This window comes from Grampus griseus (genome assembly GCF_964374135.1).
Source record: "Grampus griseus genome assembly, chromosome: 20".
Taxonomy (NCBI): Eukaryota; Metazoa; Chordata; class Mammalia; order Artiodactyla; family Delphinidae; genus Grampus; species Grampus griseus.
This window is the reverse complement of record NC_139014.1, coordinates 50,404,103-50,426,222: the sequence shown is the minus strand read 5'-3', so window position 1 is coordinate 50,426,222 and position 22,120 is coordinate 50,404,103. Positions and strand designations below refer to the sequence as shown.

Genomic DNA, 22,120 nt, shown 5'->3' with positions numbered 1-22,120 from the left:
GATAAATTCTAACGAAAGACAGCTACAAGATTTTAAATTATTAATTAGACTGCCACTTAACAAAACCTACTTGGCACTCTATTTCCTTGCTTAACAAGACAAAAACTTTAAGGTTCTGTATGTGCCCAGAGGCTGTTGATTTGCATTCTGTTTTTATAGCTCTAAAAATGAAAACCATAGATCCTGACCTTAAGCAGGCCGCTTCTTGCAAAGCAAAACCCCCAGCAGGCTGCCCTTCCTTCCCGGATGGTGCTGGGTGGCTCGGGGCCTCGCTTGCCCTGACCATCTCTCATCTCTGACCAGAGATTTGCTTTTTATATCCCTGGTTCTTCTGGGGTAGGCCAGGAGATGGAAAAGCCAGCAGGGCAGCTGCTGAAGCCTAAAGCTACCAGCGCTGTCAGCAGCAGGGCTATTCTGGTTCACAGAGGTAGGGCACCCCCAGTTCCTAAAACGTCCTGCCTGGGGTCAGCGCCATGTTAACTGCAATAGGACAACCAGCACTCAGAGGGATGACCCTTGTGGTCCAATCCCTACTCTCACCTTCTTCCTCCTCTGGGGTTTCTTTGCAGGATGGGTAGGGCTCGTGGTCCCCTCTTCTCCCAGGAACTAGGGAGGGCTACTCTTTCTTCATCTTTCAAACCCTTTTCCAAATCGTAATTAAACTATGAAACTCCCTCAGAGCCAGGACCCCACACAGGGTTCTGCATCTGTTAGGCAGGGAAACTGCAACAACTGTCTGAATCCAGGCTATGACATTTTTGCCGGGAGCCTTTGGGAACGATTTGAGAAGCAGAAACTTCAAGGGCCACCCCTCTTGGCACCAGCCCCAGTCATATCTTTGTCTCTGGGCACACACCTAGAATCCACACAGAGAATCTGAGTGGCCTGTGTGCGTGTGTGTGTGTGTGTGTGTGTGTGTGTGTGTGTGTGCGCCAGTATGCGCAAAAGAGACCAGTCCTGGGGACCAGGATCAGGGGCCAAGGGAGAAAATTGCCCAGGAAAGGACCCAAATAAAAGTCCTTTGCCCACACCTTGTCCCACCAGCAGGCTCCAGGCCGCTGGAGCCCAGCCCAGCCCAGCAAAGGACTTCTCTGCTCTGCTTCCCTCAGGCCAATCCAGGTGGAAGCCTCTTTGGTTGGTAGAACCTCTCCTGCCAATGAAGCTGTGCAGGAAGGGAAAAATAGCCCAAGTGGCAAACACACGTGACTGCCAAAGCCTCCAGTGGCCACCTCTTGGGCAAGGTAAAGAGCCTCCCCCAGAGGGAAGCGGCCCCCAGAATGCATTGGACTCATCCCAAGCTGGGCCTCTGGCTAGCAAGGATGTGAGAAAAAGCCTCCTGGAGGCTGCTCCAGCCTCCCTGGGCACTTAAACCATATAAATAAAGTGCGTGGGCTGCTTCATGGCTCGTTTTTAACTGTAAACTGCCAAAAGACAAAAGACCAAAAGGGAGATGAGATGTCAGTTCCTCTCTATTATCTCCATCACAGACCTGCAGACCAGACATGGCGGCCTTTAAAACTGCCTGGGAAGCCTTCCCCACTGGGGCAAGTTTGCACGCTCCTGGCCCAGGCTGCCCAGACCTCGGCCTGCGCTCAGCTGTGTAAAAAAGCATCCTCTCTGTGCAGACACACTCTGGCCAACACCGCTGGTTGCTGAAAAGGCTTTTAGTCCCTTTCTGCTAGGAAAAGGAACTGGGGTGTATCCGTGAAGTGGTTTCTCCAACCAGCCGCAGAGACTTTTCCCACCCACAGTGAAGGGCAGTCAGCGTTTCCCCCCTGCACTGCACCGACCCACGTGGAGGGCACAAGTCACACACAAGTTTGTGGATATTGACACGGTGGGGCAACCGAGGCTCCTGGGTCGGACTGAGACAGCCGGGACCACCACACCGCCTTTACTGCTTCCAGCGCAGGCGTGGTTTCTTCACCTACCTGTCCGACCTGCTTATGGGGTCTCTTCCATCACCCCCACATCTGCTCCTCCCTGCCCATCTCCGGGCTTTGCTTCCCCCTCCTCCGCCACCTCCCCCCTGCCCATTTTCTCCTTCCCCATCCTACTGTGAGGTCAGAATCCTGTGCTTACGACACTTCGGTCTGTTGCCATGGAAACAGGGGCGGATTAAGGCTGGAGCGCGGAGCGCAGGGATCAGGCCCCTCCGCTACCTGAGCACCCGCCTCAGCAGGCTCCCGCAGGGCCCGGGCAGCCAGCCGTAGGCGCCGGCGGCTCGTCAGCCGCTCGGCCCGGGCCAGGGACGAGGGGGTCCCGACGGGGCACCGCAGCCCACCCGGACCTGGGAAGGGAGAGAGGTAGACGCAGAGGCCCGGGCAGCGGTTGGCGGAGCTCGCGGACTCACGGCGTGGTCACCTGCCCTCCCTGGGCCCTGGGGACAGCTCCCGGCGCGGCAGCCACGTGGGGGCGCGGCGGGACTTCCCCAGCGCCCGCGCCAACTTTGCAGCGCTCAGCTATGAGCTCGACAAGCCCAAGGCTCGTCGTGAGGTGGTCGCGGTCTCTTAAGTTGACCCTGGCTCCGGCCGCCCTCGCTCCCGGCACGGCCTCCGCCTTCGCATCCCTCCGCTCCAGGCAGAAGGAAAGTTTGAGGAACCGATCAGCAGGGGCTAGCCACCAACCCTCGGCCGCTGGGTGTCCAGAGCCCGCTGCTGAGGACCACCAAAGCGGGGCTACAGGGAAGGTGCCCGAGTCCGGGCCCCACCTGGGAACCAGGACGCGCAGTGAGTGAGCGGCCGGGCCGCGCGGTGACTGACCGCCAGCTGCACCGGAGCGCAGGTTGGACCCGGCCCCGCCAAAGCGGCAGAAGCTGGCGGCGTGTGCCCGCGCAGGGGATGGAGCCTGCAAGTCAAAACTTTATACTGGCAAAGCTAAGGTCCCAGGAGGCCGGCGCCCCTTCCATCAGGGGCAGCTCACTGTGGTCTCGAAATGACCTCGCCGAGCCAGAACCCTAGGCCTGGCCGCTTGATCCAGGGAGCAAATCCCGTGTCTCGCTACTGGCCCCAGTCAGGGGCTGAGCTCCTCCAGCAGTACTTCCTCGGCGGTTGCGTTCCCGCAAAGCCCGCCAGACTGCCCAGAGCTGCTTCCCGGGCCCGGAGCCCCGGCGCCTGGCAGCTCTCGGGCGGCTCCCAGGCTCGCGGCTCTGCCCCGTGCGTATCCAACTCCAACTTGCCCCTGCGGCTCCAACTCACCTTTGCGAAGCATGTTGGCCGCGGGGCCGCCACTCGGAGGTCGGCCTAGGCGCGCTCCCTCCCAGGGTCCGGATTCAAATCCTTGGGCGCTGGCTGCAGCTAATCCGAGCGCGTCGAGGCGGGGGCAAGCCGGGGATCCGCTTGTGCCCGGCGGCCCGGCCCCGCAGGGGCATGGTGAGCCCGAGCCCCGCACCGAGGGCACCGGCGCACACCGGCAACCGTGGCGCTGCCCGGCAACCCCGGGGCGAGCTGCTTGCTCCGCGGAGCTGGCGGCCTGCTTCTGCAGCCCAGAGCACTTTGCAGGCGGTTTTGAGGGGGGACGCCGCCCCCCGGCCGCCCCGCCGCGGCCCCCTCCTTTCCGCCCCCTCGGGCCGCAGCCGCCGCCGCGGTTGCTGCAAAAGGGCGCTCGCACGCACCGCCAAGCTCCGGGGAAAGCGCCCGGCGCGCGTTTGCAGAACCGTGCGATCGGCGGAGCGGGGCGCCTCCCTTTCTCCCCCCCGGCTTCCCCCACTTCTCCTCCCTCCTTCCCTCCTCCGCTCGCTAGCTCCCTCCCTCTCTGTCTCCGCTCCCCGCCCCCGCTCACGGAGCGCCTCCCATACAAAATTTATGAAAGTGCTCTCAGCTCGCGGTGCTGAGCGCCGTCCTATTCCCAGGGCAGCGGCGCTCAGCCGTGCGGCGCCGCCTCCCAAGGTGTTTTCGCTGCGCCCGACCCCGGGGACGATCCTTGGCCTGCGGCCGTCCAAGTACCTGCCCCAGTCCCCGGGCCAGTCGTCGGGCCACTCGAGAGCCCCTCCCGGGCCCCGTGGGCTTCCCGGGGCTCGCACCCGCCGCCCCGCCCCACCCCACCCCCACCCCCCGCTCGCCCTTCGCGGATGGAGGTCACCGAGAGAGGCAGCTGGAAGCGTGCGCTTTGCCCACCGGCTGGGATGCGAGGACCGCCGCCCAGAGTCCCCGATTACAAGTCTGCACCCCTGCCCATCTCCTCCCTGGCCGGCTCCTCTTCCTCTTCGGAGGCTCGACGGCTCCTCCTTGCCCGGGATAGCTCCGGCAGACCCAGCCGCATCGCATCCCGAGACCCAGGACACTATCCTTTTTGAGGGGTGGTGTGGTGTGCCCCCTGGCTGGTCTACACATCTCAGCAAGCATTGGGGAGGCCCAGCTGCATATTCTAGAGAGGGAAAGACTGATATGGGGCTCAGGCAAGCTATCTCCGCCTGGGAGGGTGGGGGGCTCTATTCTCCCTCAGTCTACACAGACCCCACCCGGGGCTTCGTGGAAAATGGAGGAGGCACCGCCTAAAAAGCAGGTCCCACAGGGGACCAGTTGGGTTGAGCTTAGAGAAGGTTCAGGCCAGATGAATCCTGGGTGGAGGCCGGCACCCCCTACTGTCCTGGGATAAGAGGGGTCCTGGAGGGGGAAAAGAGTGGGCTAAGTCACCCTTTAAAGGCACATTTATTGAGGGTCTATCATTGTAGAGTACTACTATTCCCCGGGGATTCAGCCAATGAAAAAGGCAAGGTCCCTGCCCTTGTGGATTTTACGGTTAATAGGGACCAACTGAGGAAAGTCCAGATGAGATGGCGCGCTTGGAAGAAGAAACAGCCAGGTGTTGTTCTGCAGCTGATATGGGCAGATCAGGGAGAGCCGCTCCGAGCAGGTGACATCTAAGCAGAGATCTAATTGACGTGAGAGGGTGAGTAGTGTGATTCCTTGGAGAAAAATTTGTCATGATCAGAAGGTCAAAAAGAAGGCCGTTATCATTCATTCACCCATACATGCGTTCAACCACACTGAGGCTCTGGGTTTGTGCTAACCACCTAGGCTTGGACTTTCAGTAGTTTATGGCACAGTTGGGGAGGACCCACAAGCTATCCTAGAATGTGACAGGAAGAGATACAGAGTGTGGGAGGGTGCTCTGCTAGCTCTGTAGGGGGGTGGGGGGAAGACCATCCAGAAAGGCTTCCCAGAAGAGATGCCGTTGGTCTTGAGGGCTGAATTCATCAGGCTGAGAAGGTGAAAGGCCATTCCAGGCAGGAAAGAATGTGCAAATGCTTGGAGGTGAGAGAGTAACCTTGTTCTGAAGATTAAGAAGATTGGTCCGGAACTACCATGGCAGTCCAGTGGTTAAGAAAGAGCTCGCTTTCCAATGCAGGCGGTGCGAGTCGATCCCTGGTCGGGGAGCTGGGATCCCACGTGCCTCTTGGCCAGGAAGCCAAGATGTGAAACAGAGGCAATATTTAACAAATTCGATAAAGACTTTAAAAATGGTCCACATCAGGGCTTCCCTGGTGGCACAGTGGTTAAGGATCCTCCTGCCAATGCAGGGGACATGGGTTTGAGCCCTGGTCCAGGAAGACCCCACATGCCGCGGAGCAACTAAGCCTGTGCGCCACAATTACTAAGCCTGCACTCTAGAGTCCCCGAGCCACAACTACTGAAGCCCGCGCGCCTAGAGCCCATGCTCTGCAACAAGAGAAGCCACCGCGATAAGAAGGCTGGGCACCACGAGTGCAGCAACGAAGACCCAACGCAGCCATAAATAAATAAATAAATAAAATCTATACAAAAAAATGTTCCACATCGAAAAAAAAATCTTAAAAAAAAAATTGGTCCATCTTGTAGTGGGAAAAGAAGGTGAGGTATTCTCTTAGCCTCCACCAGCTGCAGAACTGGACTGAGCCACCCCGTCTGAGCTCCGCCAGGCAGACACTAGCTGAACTCGATGATGCTGAGAGCTGCAGAGGCCCTCCACCAGTAAACCAATGTCAGCGAGGTTGAACAACTTGACCAGCATCTCACAGCAGATCAGCGCCCAAGTATGGGCCTGAATCAGGGTGTGCCGATCCTCCTCCCACCTCCTCAAGCCGCCTCCCCATGACCCCCTGCCCCACAATCTCCAGTATCTTAGGCAAAGTTGGCTGGGGCTGGGCGTGAGTGTGAGAAGCAGAGTTATTTCAGTCCTCTGGCTGGGTGCTGTTTTGGACTTCAGCCAGGGAGTGGGGGCGACCGTGGGTGGGTGTTTTAGTTTAATGTGGGGGGAGCACTGTGCTCGCCTTCTTGTCAGGCAGTAATTACTCAGACTGCTGAGTAACTCTGGCAGGGAGACCCCCATGGACAGATGGAGGTGTTCTCCGCTTAAGTTGAATAACAGCCCCCAGTGTCCTGCACTGCAGGGTCTTGGGGCACATGCTCATTTCCTAACGGGGGCCAGGGCAACTCATTTAGGACAGGGGCTGTGAGGCAGTGTTATAAAAGGATGGGGGACTTCTATCACCAGTGGGCCCACCTCTGCCTAGGGAAAGGCCCTAAGGGATACGGGGCCTGCTAGGGAGAAGCCATTACTCTGCTGGAGCCAATTTTTCCCCCTTGGAACTCACAGCTGCAGCCAGAGCTAAAGCTACCCACAGGCTGGGCCTTAGTGTCCTGAATGGGGAGGGGCTGGACTCACGGGGTCCCTGGAATTGAGATCCTACACCCTGGGGGTCCAGAGAACCTGAGGGAATGGGAAAGTGCAGCCTGGACTCTTATCAAGCTGATGGGGTGTTCCTTGGACCCATGCTGGCCACATTCCTGTCCAAAGCTGTGATTGTCCTAAGAGCATCAGTTGGTGGTCTGAGGGGCAGAGCACTGACCCCTTCTGGTCCTCCCCTTGGCTGCTCGTTCCCAGCCTGCCCATTCAGCTCTCCTCTCTGGGCAGTCTCCCAGGCAGAGCCTGTGCCTGGCTGGTTGTTTTTCACTTCTCCCTGCACCTTAATTAGGAGTTTCCAAGCAGGGAGGGCCTCCAGGGGAGCCCGAGGCCACAGAGCGCCTTAAAGGGCCAGCTGCGCTCACATAGAGAGCAGAGAGGAAGATGGTGCCAGAGGGCTGCGTGGGCAAACGGCCCTGGGGGACGATTCCTCTATGGGGCAGACCTTGCTGAAAGTCAGTCCTGCAGGTACTCTGCTCTTCCAAATGTCAAGGCTGTCTCACTGGCTACCCTGTCTTCTCTCTGAGATTCCAGAAGCTTATGCCACTGATCAGGAGAGAGGCTTCCTAGGCCTGAGGGGCAGCCTAGGCAGGGCAAACGTTGGCCAGAATCCCGAAGGTTTAGGCAGTCGAGTCCTTAGACTTCCCCACTCCCCCAGGAAAGCACCTTCAGGCTGGGGGCCTTCCCCTGGTAGCGGTTTATCACAGGTGAACCTTCCACACTGTCGGTTCTAAAGGTGTAAGGGCAACCCAGCGCTCCGGAAACCGGCACCAAGACTCAACTTGGAACTGGCTCGGTGGGTGCCGAGTTCTGTCCTGTCCGAGCAATGAGGTCCTCTGAGGCAGGGAATGCGGCCCCACCCATGGGCATCCAGGTCTTATCAGGAGGGGAGAGAGTGAGGGGAGCTGAAGGAGGACGCTGTGGTGTCCCCATTTACAAGACTCCGCCCGCAGAACTGGGTAGGGAGTCGGCAAATAGGAGGGCGCTTGTCGGGGAGAACCAGGTTCAAGCTGCCCGGACGGGGAGGAGGGGACAGGGTCGCTGGGAGAACGCAACCGCTGTGGCCGGGGACCACTAGGGACTCCCGAGAATGTCGACCTTCCCGGCTGACCTGGGGGCCCACTCTAGCCCCACCCCTATCTTTCTCCTTCACGGTCCCCGCCCCGCAAATCCCCGCCCCTCGCTGGCCGATCGGCGATCGATCGCACTGTCTGCGCTCTCCTCGTTCTTCTAGCGCTGTCTTTTTGGTCCCAACGTGGGCAGCTGGTGATGGCGGCGCTGGTTGCAGCCGAGGCCACAGAGTCCGGCAGCCGAAACGGCCCGGGCAGAGGTGGGTGCTGTAAGGCTGCGGCCTCCGGACCTCGCATCTCGGGGTAGGGCCCCCAAGTCAGGGACAGGATCCTTTAATGGCGGAGGCGCGTTTCTCCTCCAGACCCGGAAGGCCTTGCCGTCGCTCGCTCTGGGCGACTGTCGCTGGAGCCCAGGACGACAGGTCTTTCTTTTGCAGCCTTAGGGCACGATCGGGAGCAGCCCCTCCTAGGAGCTTGTAGTCCTCAAGCCGGAAACGCTACCCGCCCTGCCTTGGTGGGCAGACAGACACCTGAAGACTCACGGATAGGACGTACCCGACAGGGAGGGAAGGAGCCAGGCGCGTTGCCCCGGGCATTCCACAAGTGTGCCTTCGGGGAATGCTTCAGGAAAGATGCACAAGGTGTCATTCACCTGGCACTTATTGAGCGCCCGCTCAATGCCAGGCCTGTGCTAGGTGCAGGGACTGGACTGCAGCCCTGCCCTTAGGGATCTCACAGTCTACCGAGGAATGCTGACGTTAGCAGAAGGTTACTGCCAAATGATAAAGGAGGAAGCGCCTACTGGCCCTTGGGACAAATCGAGCTGCTACGACTAGCAGCTCCCACACCCCAACAGCCACAAGGGACTTGGGCCTCTGCCAGAGGAGCTTCTGAGAGGGGCGGGCCCAGAGACGCAGGCTTGTGTTTCATGGCCTTTGAAACATCTGAACAAGTACCATAGCAGTGGTAACATTCAAATCTGGACTTAGGGTCCCAAGCCTGCCATTCTAGTTCTCCACTGCACCATCACCACCACCACCCATGCATCAGCCCCCCCCCCCCCACACACACACAGAGGCTGAAGGGTCAGGTCTGGCAGGATCCCTGGCAGAAAATAGTACAGGCTCAATAAATATTCGCTGAATAAATTCATTTCTCTCCTTGTCACATTCCCAAACTGTCTGGTGCCTAAAGGGAGACCAGGGTTGGGCTAAACTGAATTGTGGGGAGTAGGATGCAGATGAAGGGCTGCAGCCTTCCTAAAGGGCTACAATGTTTCTTCTCCTTTAATCAGGGGTTTGTACTTATTTGTGTACCTGCATTTGCCGCCACTAGACTACTAGCCCCTAAAGGGCAAGGTCACTTTTCTGTCCTTACCTGTTTGCCCACAGTCCTGACTAGAGTGTATGTATTCTTTCCATCCTTCCTGGGGTGGGAAGTGGGGTAGAATGATGGAACTGGGGAGTTTGTTAAGTCAGTTAAATGTATGGTGTTTATTTCCCTTTTGAATGAGGAGAGGGGAAGAGTGCAGGAATTAACCAGCGTAGACATAGTCAGTGGGACTCAAGTAAGGAAGGCAGTCTTTTAAATGAGTACTTACAACAGTTTGCTTATAGATCTCATATCTAGGATCTCAGAACTTCAAGGTGTTCTCAGGGGCTGGGGGGAGAGGGACATTTTCCCAGACAGGTTGGGCTGGCTGGACTCTTGGCGTTTTCTCAGGATTGTTCTCTATCAAGGAGCGGTTGTGTGGACTTGTTTTTCATTTGCCTCTCAGTTGAGTCCCCTGGTGTCAGCTTACTCTCCTGAGGTAAGAGCTGAGCCACACACTCTAGTCCTTGATTCCCAATAATCTCATAACGTGGAAATTAATTATACAGATTTCCTCCTAGCTTAATGGGTTGTCCTTCCAGCTTCAGGATGAACTCAGTGGGGAAGAAGGCTGGGCCAATCCCCTTGGCATCTAGGATCGGGGCCTTAAACTTGGGTGGTGTTAACAGCTCACTCAGGTCTGGCTGTGGTTTAGGCCAGGCACCAACCAACTCAGGCGTTGCATTCATCCTAGGTCGAGCCCCTCGGGGCCGCTTGGCCAATCAGATACCTGCTGAGATACTGAACAATCCCAAGCTGCAGGCAGCCATTCAAGTCCTGCCTTCCAACTATAACTTTGAGATTCCCAAGACCATCTGGAGGATCCAACAGGCCCAGGCCAAGAAGGGTGAGCCCGTAAGCTTTGAGCGGGGGTGGGGGAGGAGAGGTTGCCCGGCTGAGCCAGGGGCAGTGTCCCCATCCCAGTCTCTTCCCAGCCCTCTGCTCATGTCTCTGCTCTGTCTTGCAGTGGCCTTACAAATGCCTGAAGGCCTCCTCCTCTTCGCCTGTACCATTGTGGATATCTTGGAAAGGTGAGCCTTGGGCCGCTGACGAAGCGGAACCAAGACCTTCCCCACGTCCATTGCAGCTCTGCCTGTTGGCATCATGTTCTCCTTCTGGACGTCTGCCTTACCGTGTTCCTTCCCACAGCCATACACACACCAAGGGAAAAACCCCAGACTAAACTCCTAGCCTGCTGCAATCCCTGCTTGTCTCTATACATCTCCCCTTCCCTAAAAGAGATTGGGAGGGAGAAATGAGTCAACTCCAGTATCTTCAAAGGTGGGCCCACAGCAGGTGGTGGAGCCTGAGGAAGAAGCTGAGAGTCCTCAGAGTTGACCCTGCAGTGGGCTGGGTGGTCAGCGTGGGGGTCTGGCTTGGGGGAAACTTTTTCTCTGTCACATTGGGAGGAGTGAGGCAAGAGGGGCCTGGCAGAGGGAGAAGCGCATAGGAGATGGTGTTCAGTTCCTCTACCTCCCTCATGTAAGTCTCTTCAATACAGTGAGCCATCCTTGGGAGGGGGGTGAGTGCTCAGCCATCTGCAACCAGCACAGGAACAGGGAGGGCGAAAGAAGAAAGGGGAGGTCACCTCGTGATTGGAACCTCCCACTTCCCTGCTGCCGCCCTACCCCCACCCTGCAGCCACAGACTCACTTCCCTGCTCCCACCCTCTTGCCCCTTGGGGATGCTCTCTGGGGCTCGGGCCAATTTGCATACATTTTAATCTATAAAAAATTAAGTGCTCTGGCTGACTCAGATGCCTGGGCTGCATTCTAAGGAGCTGAATTATCTGCTTCTGTGCACAGCCTGATTTGGGGAGGTGGGGGAGCTGCCTGGCAGCAGCTCAGCTTTTCGCACCACACCCCCAGGAGAGGAATGGGGAGACCCCCTGACACTGAGCCAGACTCCATGCCCCAGGGGTGGGTCTCAGGGAAGAGCTAATCCTCTGGCCCCATTCCTGTGGTGAGTTCAGGGAGAGTGGGGTCTTCCCCAGCCACCCCGTCCCCCAGTGATTCAGGCCTGGCAGCAGATCCCATGGCAGTGTGCTGGCCAGAGCCCACTCTTCCTGACACATGAGGTGTGTGGGTGGCGCCATGTGCTGCGGAGGAGCTGTCCACGGGTCCCCCCATCCCGGGCACAGGGGGCCCTGACTAAAGGTGGGGAGGTAGCAGGGGGTCTGGGCGACGGGGAGGCTGTGTGTATCCACAAACGCGTGCCCACGCACGTCACGGTGCCAGGGTGTGGGGATGGGTGTCTTCGCCCCTGTGTGCATGCTCGTTGTTCTGGGTGGGAGGAGTTGGGGCGGCAGAGGTCTGTGTTTGACCCCCTGTATGCCAGGCTGAGGGTTGGGGGTCCCTCTTGCAGTCTGAGCCTGGGCAGAGGAACAGGGATGCTAGAGTCCGTCCTCATACAGCTACGGTTCCAGGAGCTGCTGCCAGGCCTGGGGGAGGTAGCAGCTGGGCCCCTCCTACTCTGTTGGCAGAAGTGGCAGCTGCCAACCCAAGGGATTGGGAGAGGTAGGGAGAGTGGAGCTGGGCCCTGAGATACCTCCACAGTTAGGTTCTCTGCTACCTCCTTGGGTCACTGTCCCATTGTTCCCCACCCCGACAGGTTCACGGAGGCCGAAGTGATGGTGATGGGTGATGTGACCTACGGGGCTTGCTGTGTGGATGACTTTACCGCAAGGGCCCTGGGAGCTGACTTCCTGGTGCACTATGGCCACAGCTGCCTGGGTACGGCAGACCAGGACACCCAGACCCCGGCAGGGAGGTGGGACTGCACGCTCATCTCCATCACAGTGCCTTGTCCTGCTTGTATGCACAAGGTCCCTCCCAGTTTCTGGGATGGCCTTGGCCTTCCTGCACTGCAGCTGGATCTTTCCTTTGGATTTGGTTGCCTTGGAAACCATGCTGCTGTCCCAGATGCGGGTGTTTGAAAGGCTGTTGGTGGTAGAGCAGGCTGGGCCCCCAGCCGAATGACAGAGATGGAGCTTCTGAAAGACCTGTGACAACACCCTCCCCACCTCCCCCAACCCCTCCCTCTAACCCTCAGGCTAAAGCCACTGGTCCTGGCTACTCAGAAACCTTGGCCTGGGCCAGGCCCTCTGCCTCTCCTGCCTTCCAGAACAGTCTCCTGAACTCTTCCCTCCTCCCAGTTCCCATGGACACCTCGGCCCAAGACTTCCGGGTGCTGTATGTCTTTGTGGACATCCGGATAGACACTACCCACCTACTGGACTCTATCCGCCTCACCTTTCCCCCAGCCAGTGCCCTTGCGCTGGTCAGCACCATTCAGTTTGTGTCAACTTTGCAGGTAAGTGGGCAGACAGTGGCTAGTCTCCAGGCTCTTCCTGGATCCCCACGGCAGGTGCTCCAGGCTGGTCCTATGGCCCTGCCTCTCCTTCCCCATGCACTTGCTTCCCTTCCCTCATTATCCCTACAGGCAGCTGCCCAAGAGCTGAAAGCTGAGTATCGTGTGAGTGTCCCACAGTGCAAGCCCCTGTCCCCTGGGGAGATCCTGGGCTGCACGTCCCCCCGTCTACCCAAGGAGGTGGAGGCTGTTGTGTAAGTGAAAAATGGGGTGCCAGTCATAGAGACACAAGAAACGTACTGTAGGAGGGAGCTCAGGTTCATCATCCAGGAAAGGAAACTGAGTCTAAAGCTCCTTGGCCGTTCGCTCAAGGTTGCCTTGCAAGGTGGGGACCAAATAGGGTTTCAGGTTTCCTGTCTCCCTCTCCAGCGCTCTGTCCAACCTCCAGAAGGCTGTGCCCAGGGTGGAGCGGGAATCAGGGCCTGATGGGGGATGATGGTGGGCTAGAAGTGGTGGGAACATAATTGGAGAAGATGGATGGGCACGCCCAGGCTGCAGCCCCATTAATTTAGCATCCGGACAGCCAACAAGCAGGAGCAGCATGTCTCCTGCCGCCTAATTATTTTAGGTAATGGAAATGCTTAATGTTGTGTGAACGCAGCCAGCCCGAGAGCCGACAGCTCCCCCGGCTAAGCCTGGGGAGGAGAGCCCCATTCCCAGCTAATGGCAGGGAAGGAGGGAGGGGCACTCCCCTGACTCAGCCCCACCTGCACCCACACAGGACATCCCTGCCCCTAGCAGGCCCACATCAGGGCCTCCCCCAGCCCAGACCTGGTAGCCCTGCTCCCCGAGGGGCATTCCCCCTGTGCCTGTGCCTGCATAACTCTGAGCTCATAGATGCCTGCCCCCGGGGGCGTCATGGTGTGTGTTGGAAGGAGGAACACTCTTGAGTGTTGGCCATTCATCAAAATTTGGTGTGATCTCCAAGACAGAAGGAGCTGCCGTGCAGATTGCCTTCCATGCTCTGGCCTCTCCATGGTCTGGGAAGGTACTGTTAGGGACAGCATCTCCTAGGCATGCTTGGTACAGCCTGATGGGTAAGCCTAGAATCAAGTCCCAGATATACTGCTTAATAGCTGTGTGACTTTGGGCAAGTTTCTTAATATCCCTGAACCTCACTTGTATCTTTTGTGAAATGGGGATACTGTAGGTAGCAGCTTGGAGGATTACCTGATAGGACTGAGTGAAGTCATACATGTCAGGTGTTTAGCCCAGGCCTGGTACACGGAAGGCACAAGCCCAGTAAACAGTGGCTGTTATTACAACTCAGTAACTGGACCCAAGAGCTAGTTTGGGCAGAGAGTAGCCAGTATATACCCTGAAAGCTCATTTATGGCGTAGATGACACCCTGAACACTACTTCCCACATCTGTATTGAGCTAGGTGAGGGAGAATCTGTCCCTCCACCTCCAAGTTAGGATGTAGATCTAGAGCCTTACCATGGTCTTGGCTGTCCCTTTACTGTTCCCCCAGAAGGTCGGGGTGGGGAGAGGTGCAGTTCTTAGATTCTGCACTACATAGCTAGAGGGGCCTTAATGGTCATCCAATTCAAACTTATTTTACATGTGAAAAAACCAGGACGTCTTCCCTGGTGGCGCAGTGGTTAAGAATCTGCCTGCCAATGCAGGGGACACAGGTTCCATCCCTGGTCCAGGAAGATCCCACATGCGGCGGAGCAACTAAGCCCGTGCGCCGCAACTACTGAAGCCCACGTGCCTAGAGCCTGCGAGCCACAACAAGAGAAGCCATCTCAATGAGAAGCCCATGCACCACAACGAAGAGTAGACCCCATTCACCGCAACTAGAGAAAGCCGGCACGCAGCAACGAAGACCCAATACAGCCAAAACAAAAACAAAAAACAGGGCGGGTGGGGTAGGGTGAGGGGGGCGGTGTGTGTGAAATGATGCTTTGTCCCAGTTCACATACGCAGTCAGCAGCATAGCCAAGAACTCAGTCCTGTGGACCTCCGAGCCAGTGCCTGCTTCTGGTGCCCCACCCCACACTCACTGTCCCCTTTCTCCCCGCTGCAGATATCTTGGAGATGGCCGCTTCCATCTGGAGTCTGTCATGATTGCCAACCCCAATGTCCCCGCTTACCGGTATGGACTGAGCTGGGCTGACCAGCTGGGAAGGGGGTGGGGTTCCATGCCACTGTAACCCTCAATCAGCCCAAACTTCCTCATCCCTTGGCCACTTAACAGCCCCCGGCCCTGAGGATCTGAGGCACTTGGGTTCTGAGTCTCGATATCAGGAGAAGGGTTGCTGCTGCACAGCACCTACCCATCCCCTGGAGTCACACCTGGATCCTAGACCCCTCTCCCACTCTTGCCTGCTCGAGTTGTGGAACTGATCTTCCCAACGACAGTCTCTGCTCTTGCCTCTGTTCTTACTTGCCTGCGTGGAGACTGAGGGTTCAGGAGACCAAGGGGCCGAGTCGGGGAGCTGTGTATATAGCACAGATCCTGTAAGTGGCTGTCACTGTGACCATGACAGCTTCTTTTCCAGATACGACCCGTACAGCAAAGTCCTCTCCAGAGAGCAGTATGACTGCCAGCGCATGCAGGCCAACCGCCAAGAAGCCATAGCCGCTGCCCGCTCAGCTAAATCCTGGGGTCTCATCCTGGGCACTTTGGGCCGCCAGGGCAGTCCCAAGATTCTGGAGGTCAGAGGGCTCGGGATGGCCTCTGGAAAAGAGGACGAACTGGGAACCGAGCTGGGAAAATCAGTAGCCTAAGGGGTTTAGCTTTGGCTGCTTGATCATGGGGACCCCAGCTCTGCCTCCCTCTCCCAACAGCACCTGGAATCTCGGCTCCGGGCCTTGGGACTTCCCTTCGTGAGGCTGCTGCTCTCTGAGATCTTCCCCAGCAAGCTTCGCCTTCTTCCTGAGGTGGATGTGTATGTTTGCCCACCTTTCCTGTCTAGCTATGACTGGCTAAAAAAGCTTAGAATCTGGGTCCTGCCCAGCACCTATCGAAGGCTGGAGTCGGTGCTTCCATGATCATGAAATGTCAGCGTTTACAGAGCACTCGTCCAGCCTGGACTGCCTTTGGCTGTGGGTCTTCCCTACTTTGTCTGGCTTGGGGGCTCACAGGCAGCGGCAGCATCACAGTCATTCTGCGTGAGATGAGTTGGAGGGGGGGTTGGCACCTGCACTGTACCAGGCACTAAATTTGATTCTGGAGATACTATTGCAAATGAGCTGCCCAGGCCCTCCCTTCAGAAAGCTCATAGTCAGTGGAGGAAACAGGAGAAAACAAGCAACACCATAGTGTTATTTTTTTTTTTAATAAATTTATTTATTTTTGGCTGTGTTGGGTCTTCGTTGCTAGGCGTGGGCTTTTTCTAGTCGCGGCGAGCGGGGGCTACTCTTCGTTGCAGTGCGGTGGCTTCTCGTGGAGCACAGGCTCTAGTCACGCAGGCTTCAGTAGTTGTGGCTCGCGGGCGCTAGAGTGCAGGCTTAGTAATTGTGGCGCATAGGCTTAGCCGCTCCGCAGCATGTGGGATCTTCCTGGACCAGGGCTCGAATCCGTGTCCCCTGCATGGGCAGGTGGATTCTTAACCACTGTGCCACCAGGGAAGTCCCCATAGTGTTATTCTAAACAGCAGTAGGTGACAGTCTTTAGAATAGTAAGCATGCATTGTCTGTGTTGGGGACACAGCCATGTTCCTCAGCATGCTGCCCAGGAACAGGGCCCCCCCCCCTTGGATCTGACGTGACTTCCCCTCCCAGGTGGGTGCAGGTGGCATGTCCACGCCTCTCCATTGACTGGGGCACAGCCTTCCCCAAGCCGCTGCTCACACCCTATGAGGTAACACCACGTTTTGAAAATCCCTGGGAGAGAGTGGGCTTTGCTCCTAGTTCTGTGGGTGGGTGGGCAGCACTTAGTTACAGCTGAGCCACTTCCTAGCTGTGTGGCCTTGGAAGTCCCTTCACCTCACATTTCCTCTCTGTGCTATAGGGATATAGTAGGACCTTCGTAGGCCGTCGTGAGGGCAGAATTAAATAATCCTGCGTAGAAAAATGTTGGCAGATGTTACTGTCCGGTGTTTCTCCTCTAGGCGGCAGTGGCCCTGAGAGACATTTCCTGGCAGCAGCCCTACCCTATGGACTTCTACGCTGGCAGCTCCTTGGGGCCGTGGACGGTGAACCACGGGCGGGATCGGCTGCTCCAGCACCCGGGCCGGCCGGCGCTGGCGAAGGTAGGAAGGAACCTCAAGGAGGGCGGAGAGGCTTGGGCGCGGCCAGACATTGGCCGCCTCCTTGGTGACGCGAGCCGAGCCCGCCGCCCTGCGGCCGCTACGGGAAATGCGTGTCAGCGGGGTGGGGAACGTCGCGGAAGCGAGACCGTGACCAAAGTCGGCCACCTCAGGTTCAGGAGAGGCCCGCGCGCCCCTTTCCAGCCGTGGCTTGCGAGGCTTGCAGCTGCAGAGACGAGGAGGTCGCGCCGCTCGCTCCCTGAAACGCTCCTTGGTTCCAGGTATCAGCCCCAGCTCTGGCCGGGCCGCACCCTCTCTCCGTTGTCATGGCAACGTCCACTCTCTCTGAGGCCCGCCTCCACGGTGGTGCCGGCATTGGGTCACGCCTCCTTATGTTTAACTTCCGCTCGGGGAAAGACCACGTCCGTTCCCTCTGGCGCTTGCCTAGAATTATGGCTGCGTCTCCGCGTCTGCGCCTCTTGTGTTTGGCCGGTTTTCGGCAGAGCGAGCGGGGCTTCCGCGAGAAGACGGGAGCGCTGCGGAAGGCGCTGCGGGGTCGCGCAGAGCTCGTGTGCCTCAGCGGCCCGCACCCGGTCGCGGACGCAGCGGGCCCTGAGGGCGCCGGGCCAGACCCCGGTGAGATGAGCCCTGCCCGGAAATGCGCTCAGAGTCTTCTCTGTCTTGCCTCGTCCCCGTAACGCCTGCCTGCACACAGCCACCCTGTCCCTCCCCTCATTCCTGCCACCCTCCCACCTCATTCTGCCTATGCCCTCCATCCCTCCCACCCCAGCCCCTCGCTCAAATTCCAGCCTGGCCCTCCCAGACTTCCACCTTGTCTCTTCTCCAGGTCAGTCTGTTCCCCGCCTCATTTTCCCCAGACTTTCTTCTCTCCTAAGCCTCCTCTCTTTCCCTCACTCCCTTTCTCATTTCTCTCCCCCTGGATTTCCCCTTGTCCTAACTCTGAACTCTCCCCCTCATCGCTGTAGGGCCCTGCCCTCCGGAGGAGCAACCTCGAGGCTGGTGGTTTTCCAAACAGGAGGCAGACGTTTTCTCGGCACTGGAAGAGCCCACGGTGTGCAGAGGTCTGGAGGAAGCCCTGGGAACGGTGGCACAGGCACTGAGCAAGCTTGGGCCTTTCGATGGGATCCTTGGTTTCAGCCAGGGGGCCGCGCTAGCAGCCCTTGTGTGTGCCCTTGGCCAAGCCGGCGATCCCCGCTTCCCATTGCCCCGGTTTATCATCCTGGTATCTGGTTTCTGTCCCCGGGGCCTTGGCCTCAAGGAAGCTATCCTGCAGGGCCCCTTGTCAGTGCCTTCCCTCCATGTTTTTGGGGACACCGACCGCGTCATCCCCGCTCAGGAGAGTATGCAACTGTGTAGCCGATTCACTGGAGCCATCGCCCTCACCCACTCTGGTGGCCACTTCATTCCGGCAGCCGCACCCCAGCGCCAGGCCTACTTCCAGTTCTTGGACCAGTTTGCAGAGTGAAAGATCAACGAATTCCTTTGCCTCTGCATTCCCTCTCCACCCCCCACCCCCTAATGGAGACACATGACCTTGATGCAGCCTCTACAATCCCTGTCCTCCCCTTCTTTCCCCTACTGTGATCTCAAGAGACAGATATCAATACTTAAGACTCAGATTATATAAGCCTAGCTCTGCACTCAAGAAAAAGAGGATTAGGCGGCCTAATGGACTTTGACCATGGCATCTGACGTTCAAATATGAAAAAGGTCAGTGGAGCCCTGGATGGGTGGAGGGTAACACAAGAAGCAGAGACTGGCAGCACCGTGACTGCCACACAATAAAGTGGTGATTTGCATTTTCAGCATCTCTTCCCTGGTATACACAGCAAAACCCATTTTATTAAAAAAAAAAAAAAAAAAAAGTGGATTCCTGGCCATCCATACAGCCTCCAGGGCAGCACCAAGCAGGGAGGTGTTTCCAGTTGTGAACCCCCAGGACAAGCTCATGCATATGTGCACATAGACACTTACACATTACTGGTGGAAGGCCTAAGTCCCAACCTGAAAGAAAGGAGGCCTCCCTGAAGCAGGGAAGAATTTACATCTGAGAAGTTTGGGGAAGAGATCAATTGGCAGGGCTCTGCCTGGGCCATACTGAGTTTTGGCTTCCTCCATCCTGATCCCTAAGAGTTGTGTGTTGGCCTGTCAAAACCTGGCTTCATATGTTCTCTGCTTTCTCCACCATAACAGTCTTACCCCTCCGAACTATGAGCTTGAAGGGTGGGATGGTGCTAGACCTTGATGGAAGCCAAAAACAGCACAGAAGTAACCTTCTTCCAAACTTGACCCTATTTGCAGCATTTGAGATTGATGCTACTCTGTAGAGATTGCAGCCAAGGCCTAAACAGCCCATCTGGTTTGAAAGTGCTGTTTTTCCTAGACACTCTAAAGACTGCTCACTTCAGCCATTTCCCCCTCTTCCAGGGCCTTCATCCCCAGCCTGCCCTGCCTCTGCAGACTCACCAGCTTGTTCCTTTTCTGGAAGATCGCAACAGGCCCTATCTGGCCCTCAAGCATGGCTGCCCCAAGTAGCTTAGTAATTGAGCAGGAATTGAGATTAGGAGATGTAGCACAAATATTCTAGCCCATCCTGAGACAACAAGACAAATAGTCTGAAATCACCGGAAATTCTGAGTTCTTCACAATGGACAGCAGCTGTCCAAGATTTTTTAAAAAGAAAGAAAAAAAAAAAAAAAAAGCAGGAGTTACCTGCCCAGACAGACCTAGTTTACTGAGTCTGGAACCTTTACAGCAGAAAGTGGGGCTGGGGAGAAAGTTCTCCCTTGCTACAGTCTGCTACTGCCTTGTTCTTGGTGGGGTTTTTTTGTTTTGTTTTTGGTTGTTTTAAAGGGAGATCCCTTCCTTGGCAAAAGGAAGAGACTCTGAAATGGACTGAATTACTCCTATAGACCTGTTGGCTTTGGCCCACAGAATTTTAGAAACAGTTGGGATTATGATACTTAAAAATTTTGGAATTTCACACAAATTCAGATTCCTGGCTTCTCTGGAAATAAGCAGTTCAGAATGGAAAGCAGTGAGTAGATCTGCAACTAAGGGCTCACATGCCTTCGTGGCAGTCACAGCAAGGCCCCAAGCGGTGAAAATGATGCCACCTTGCATACCACGGGTGCTGCTACTTGGGATTATTGGAAGGAGTAAAGGAGAGAGGGAAAGACATTTGGGGAATGAATTTTAAGGCAGGGTTTAAAGTTGGAAGGGTGAAGTTGAAGACCAGAGCAGTGTCCGGTGCAACAGAAATGAGGAGGTAAAAATTCCCCTGAGAATCAAAATGTCTGACCTAAGAGGAAACAGTTCATGCGGTCCACTGGTTCCCAACAAGTGAGATATGTCCTCTCCCATCATGCCCTCCAGGAACAATGGGGAATCTTAAGGGGTTATTCCTCCCACCCTCCACACAGGTTCCATGGACCATTTGCATCAGGATCATGGTAAACCTTGGGTTCCTGGGGCCAACTCCAGAGCTACTGGGACCCAGGAATCTGCATTTTGACAAACCATCCTGGTCATTCTCATGCAATGAAATACTTGAAAGCCACCGCCTTAGAGAGTAGAGAGTAAGTCTCTGGTAAATATGTGTAATTTTAAAAAGCCCCCCATGTGACTCTCATGCACTCCACTAGGGAGAGGGAAGAAGCTCTCCTGTTAAGAATCATTGATCTAACATTTTCAACTGAGGAAAATGAGGTCTAGAGGATAGGAAGAGGAATATAATTTATTGAGTGCTAACTATGCCAGACATTGTGCTAAGCAGAAGCTTTAGTTAGCTAGTTTAATCTCACAACTTCATAAGGTAGATACTGTTATTAACCTAATTTTACAACTGAGGAAAGAGGCACAGAGAGGCTAAGTAACTTACCCAAAGTTGGATTCAGATCCAAGAACTCCCATTCTTGACCTTTACTAGTCATTGTTTTCTCTGCTGCTTCACAGAAGATGAGCAGAGAGGCCACCACTCACTACTCTTGGACAGTATGTCCTGTGTGGGCCTCACCTTCCTAATCCATAAAATAGGTTGGCGGTGTGGTGCCCTAAGTGATTTTCAAGATACTAAAACACTCTAACATTGTACAGTCAGTCCTTTGGTTTTTTTCCCCTCCCTGTCCACCTTCAGATGGGTTCAGACTGCAAAAGACTTTGTCTCTTCTTTTCAAAACATCCCTACCATTTCTCTTTTCTACCTCTCACTCCACCTTAGTTCCTAAAGCTCTTGGGAGAGAGAGTCCCTAAGCAAAGAACCCTCAACAGCCCCAGTCCTAGAGCTTCTGCTCAGAGAAGTGTTTCCCCCTCCCCTGTTCATTCTAAGTGCCCAGAGCTGGGGTCTCCCACCACCACCACCCCCTTACAAGGACACAGTAGCCTAAGAGAATACTTAAGATCGAAATAGCTTTCTGCCGTTTGCAAAGATTTTTACTTACATGATCTTATTTGGTCCTCACAACAGGCCTGCCAGAAAGGAGGGATTATTATCTCATTTTACGGAAGGCTCCGAAAAAACATGGCCCCTTAACAACCAGTTGATGGTGATGCCAGGTTCGACCGCCTGCTTCCCAGTGCACTACTCCCATGTGCACACACTACAGTCTGCCCACAGATGTCCACCGGATGCCAGAATCAGGTGCATTTTAATCCAAGACCTCAGTGTCCTTGGGTGGGAAGAAGACAATGTGTGGGTGTTGATTAACTGTGAAACCAGCACCAGCTGCCTTAGAAGTAGTTTAGAAAAGGAGGGGATATGGAGAGGTAGAGAAAAATTGGATTAATGGGTGGCAGGGCTGCGTTGCATTAACCATTCCCAACACTGTCCCTTGGGAGGTCCTGAACCCAATCTCCAACAGTCAGCCCGTGGGTGATGATGGTGGTGGCAGGTGACATGCAGAATGTTTTTGAAGAGGTCATTGCTTACACTTCACTGGCCCAAGAGGACTTCAGCTCCTCTGATATTTACTCCCCCTCTTTTGGGTTAATTTGAGACATTGTCTAAAACTGGAATACAGCATCTAGAGATAGACTGAGGTGAGGATGCTGGTATGTTCAGACAACGGTTTAAGGACTGGTTAACTTTACAAGTTTTATGGCTTCCTGAGGGTTGGGGAACCTTTCTTATCCTTCAAGACCCAGAGGGAAAAAGAGAGGGAAGAGGAGTGAGGGAAGGCTGTGACTCCATCAGGACATGGGTTCAAGGTTTACCCTTTGCCCTCTGCCTACTCAGCTAGGGGTTCCTGGAAGAATGAGGTCGTGGCGCATTCAGGAAAACTTTCCTCCGTCTACCCACTTCGGTACCCAGGATGCAAACATTTTTCCAGGTCCTAGCAGCCTCCCTCCCACCAAGGAGTTAAAAAGAACACAAATCCCAGAACTACCCCTTCTCTCACAATCCCCTGGGTGCAGTACCTCGGCTAGGAGG

The 22,120-nt window shown here is 55.9% G+C and overlaps 2 protein-coding genes across 3 annotated transcripts; both read left to right on the top strand.

Moving 5' to 3' along the window:
• Window positions 1–7,917: 7,917 nt before the first annotated feature.
• DPH1 (diphthamide biosynthesis 1) lies at window positions 7,918–17,779 on the top strand (the record flags this gene model as incomplete). Of its 2 annotated transcripts, XM_082679412.1 has the most annotated exons (13): window positions 7,918–7,993; window positions 9,799–9,951; window positions 10,072–10,135; window positions 11,715–11,836; window positions 12,259–12,416; window positions 12,546–12,667; window positions 14,505–14,573; window positions 14,980–15,136; window positions 15,269–15,369; window positions 16,205–16,283; window positions 16,534–16,674; window positions 16,845–16,952; window positions 17,658–17,779. In XM_082679412.1, 12 exons carry the CDS (start codon window positions 7,933–7,935, stop codon window positions 16,932–16,934), a joined length of 1,317 nt encoding a protein of 438 aa, XP_082535538.1. In that variant the 3' UTR covers window positions 16,935–16,952; window positions 17,658–17,779. The 2 variants fall into 2 exon arrangements, with proteins under 2 accessions (XP_082535538.1, XP_082535537.1); XM_082679411.1 differs by lacking the exon at window positions 7,918–7,993 and having other exon boundaries at window positions 9,630–9,951.
• Window positions 16,984–18,531, top strand: OVCA2 (OVCA2 serine hydrolase domain containing). Its single transcript, XM_082679413.1, has 2 exons — window positions 16,984–17,307; window positions 17,658–18,531. The coding sequence occupies exons 1-2, from the start codon at window positions 16,998–17,000 to the stop codon at window positions 18,155–18,157; spliced, it is 810 nt and encodes a 269-aa protein (XP_082535539.1). The 5' UTR covers window positions 16,984–16,997; the 3' UTR covers window positions 18,158–18,531.
• The last annotated feature ends 3,589 nt before the right edge of the window (window positions 18,532–22,120 follow it).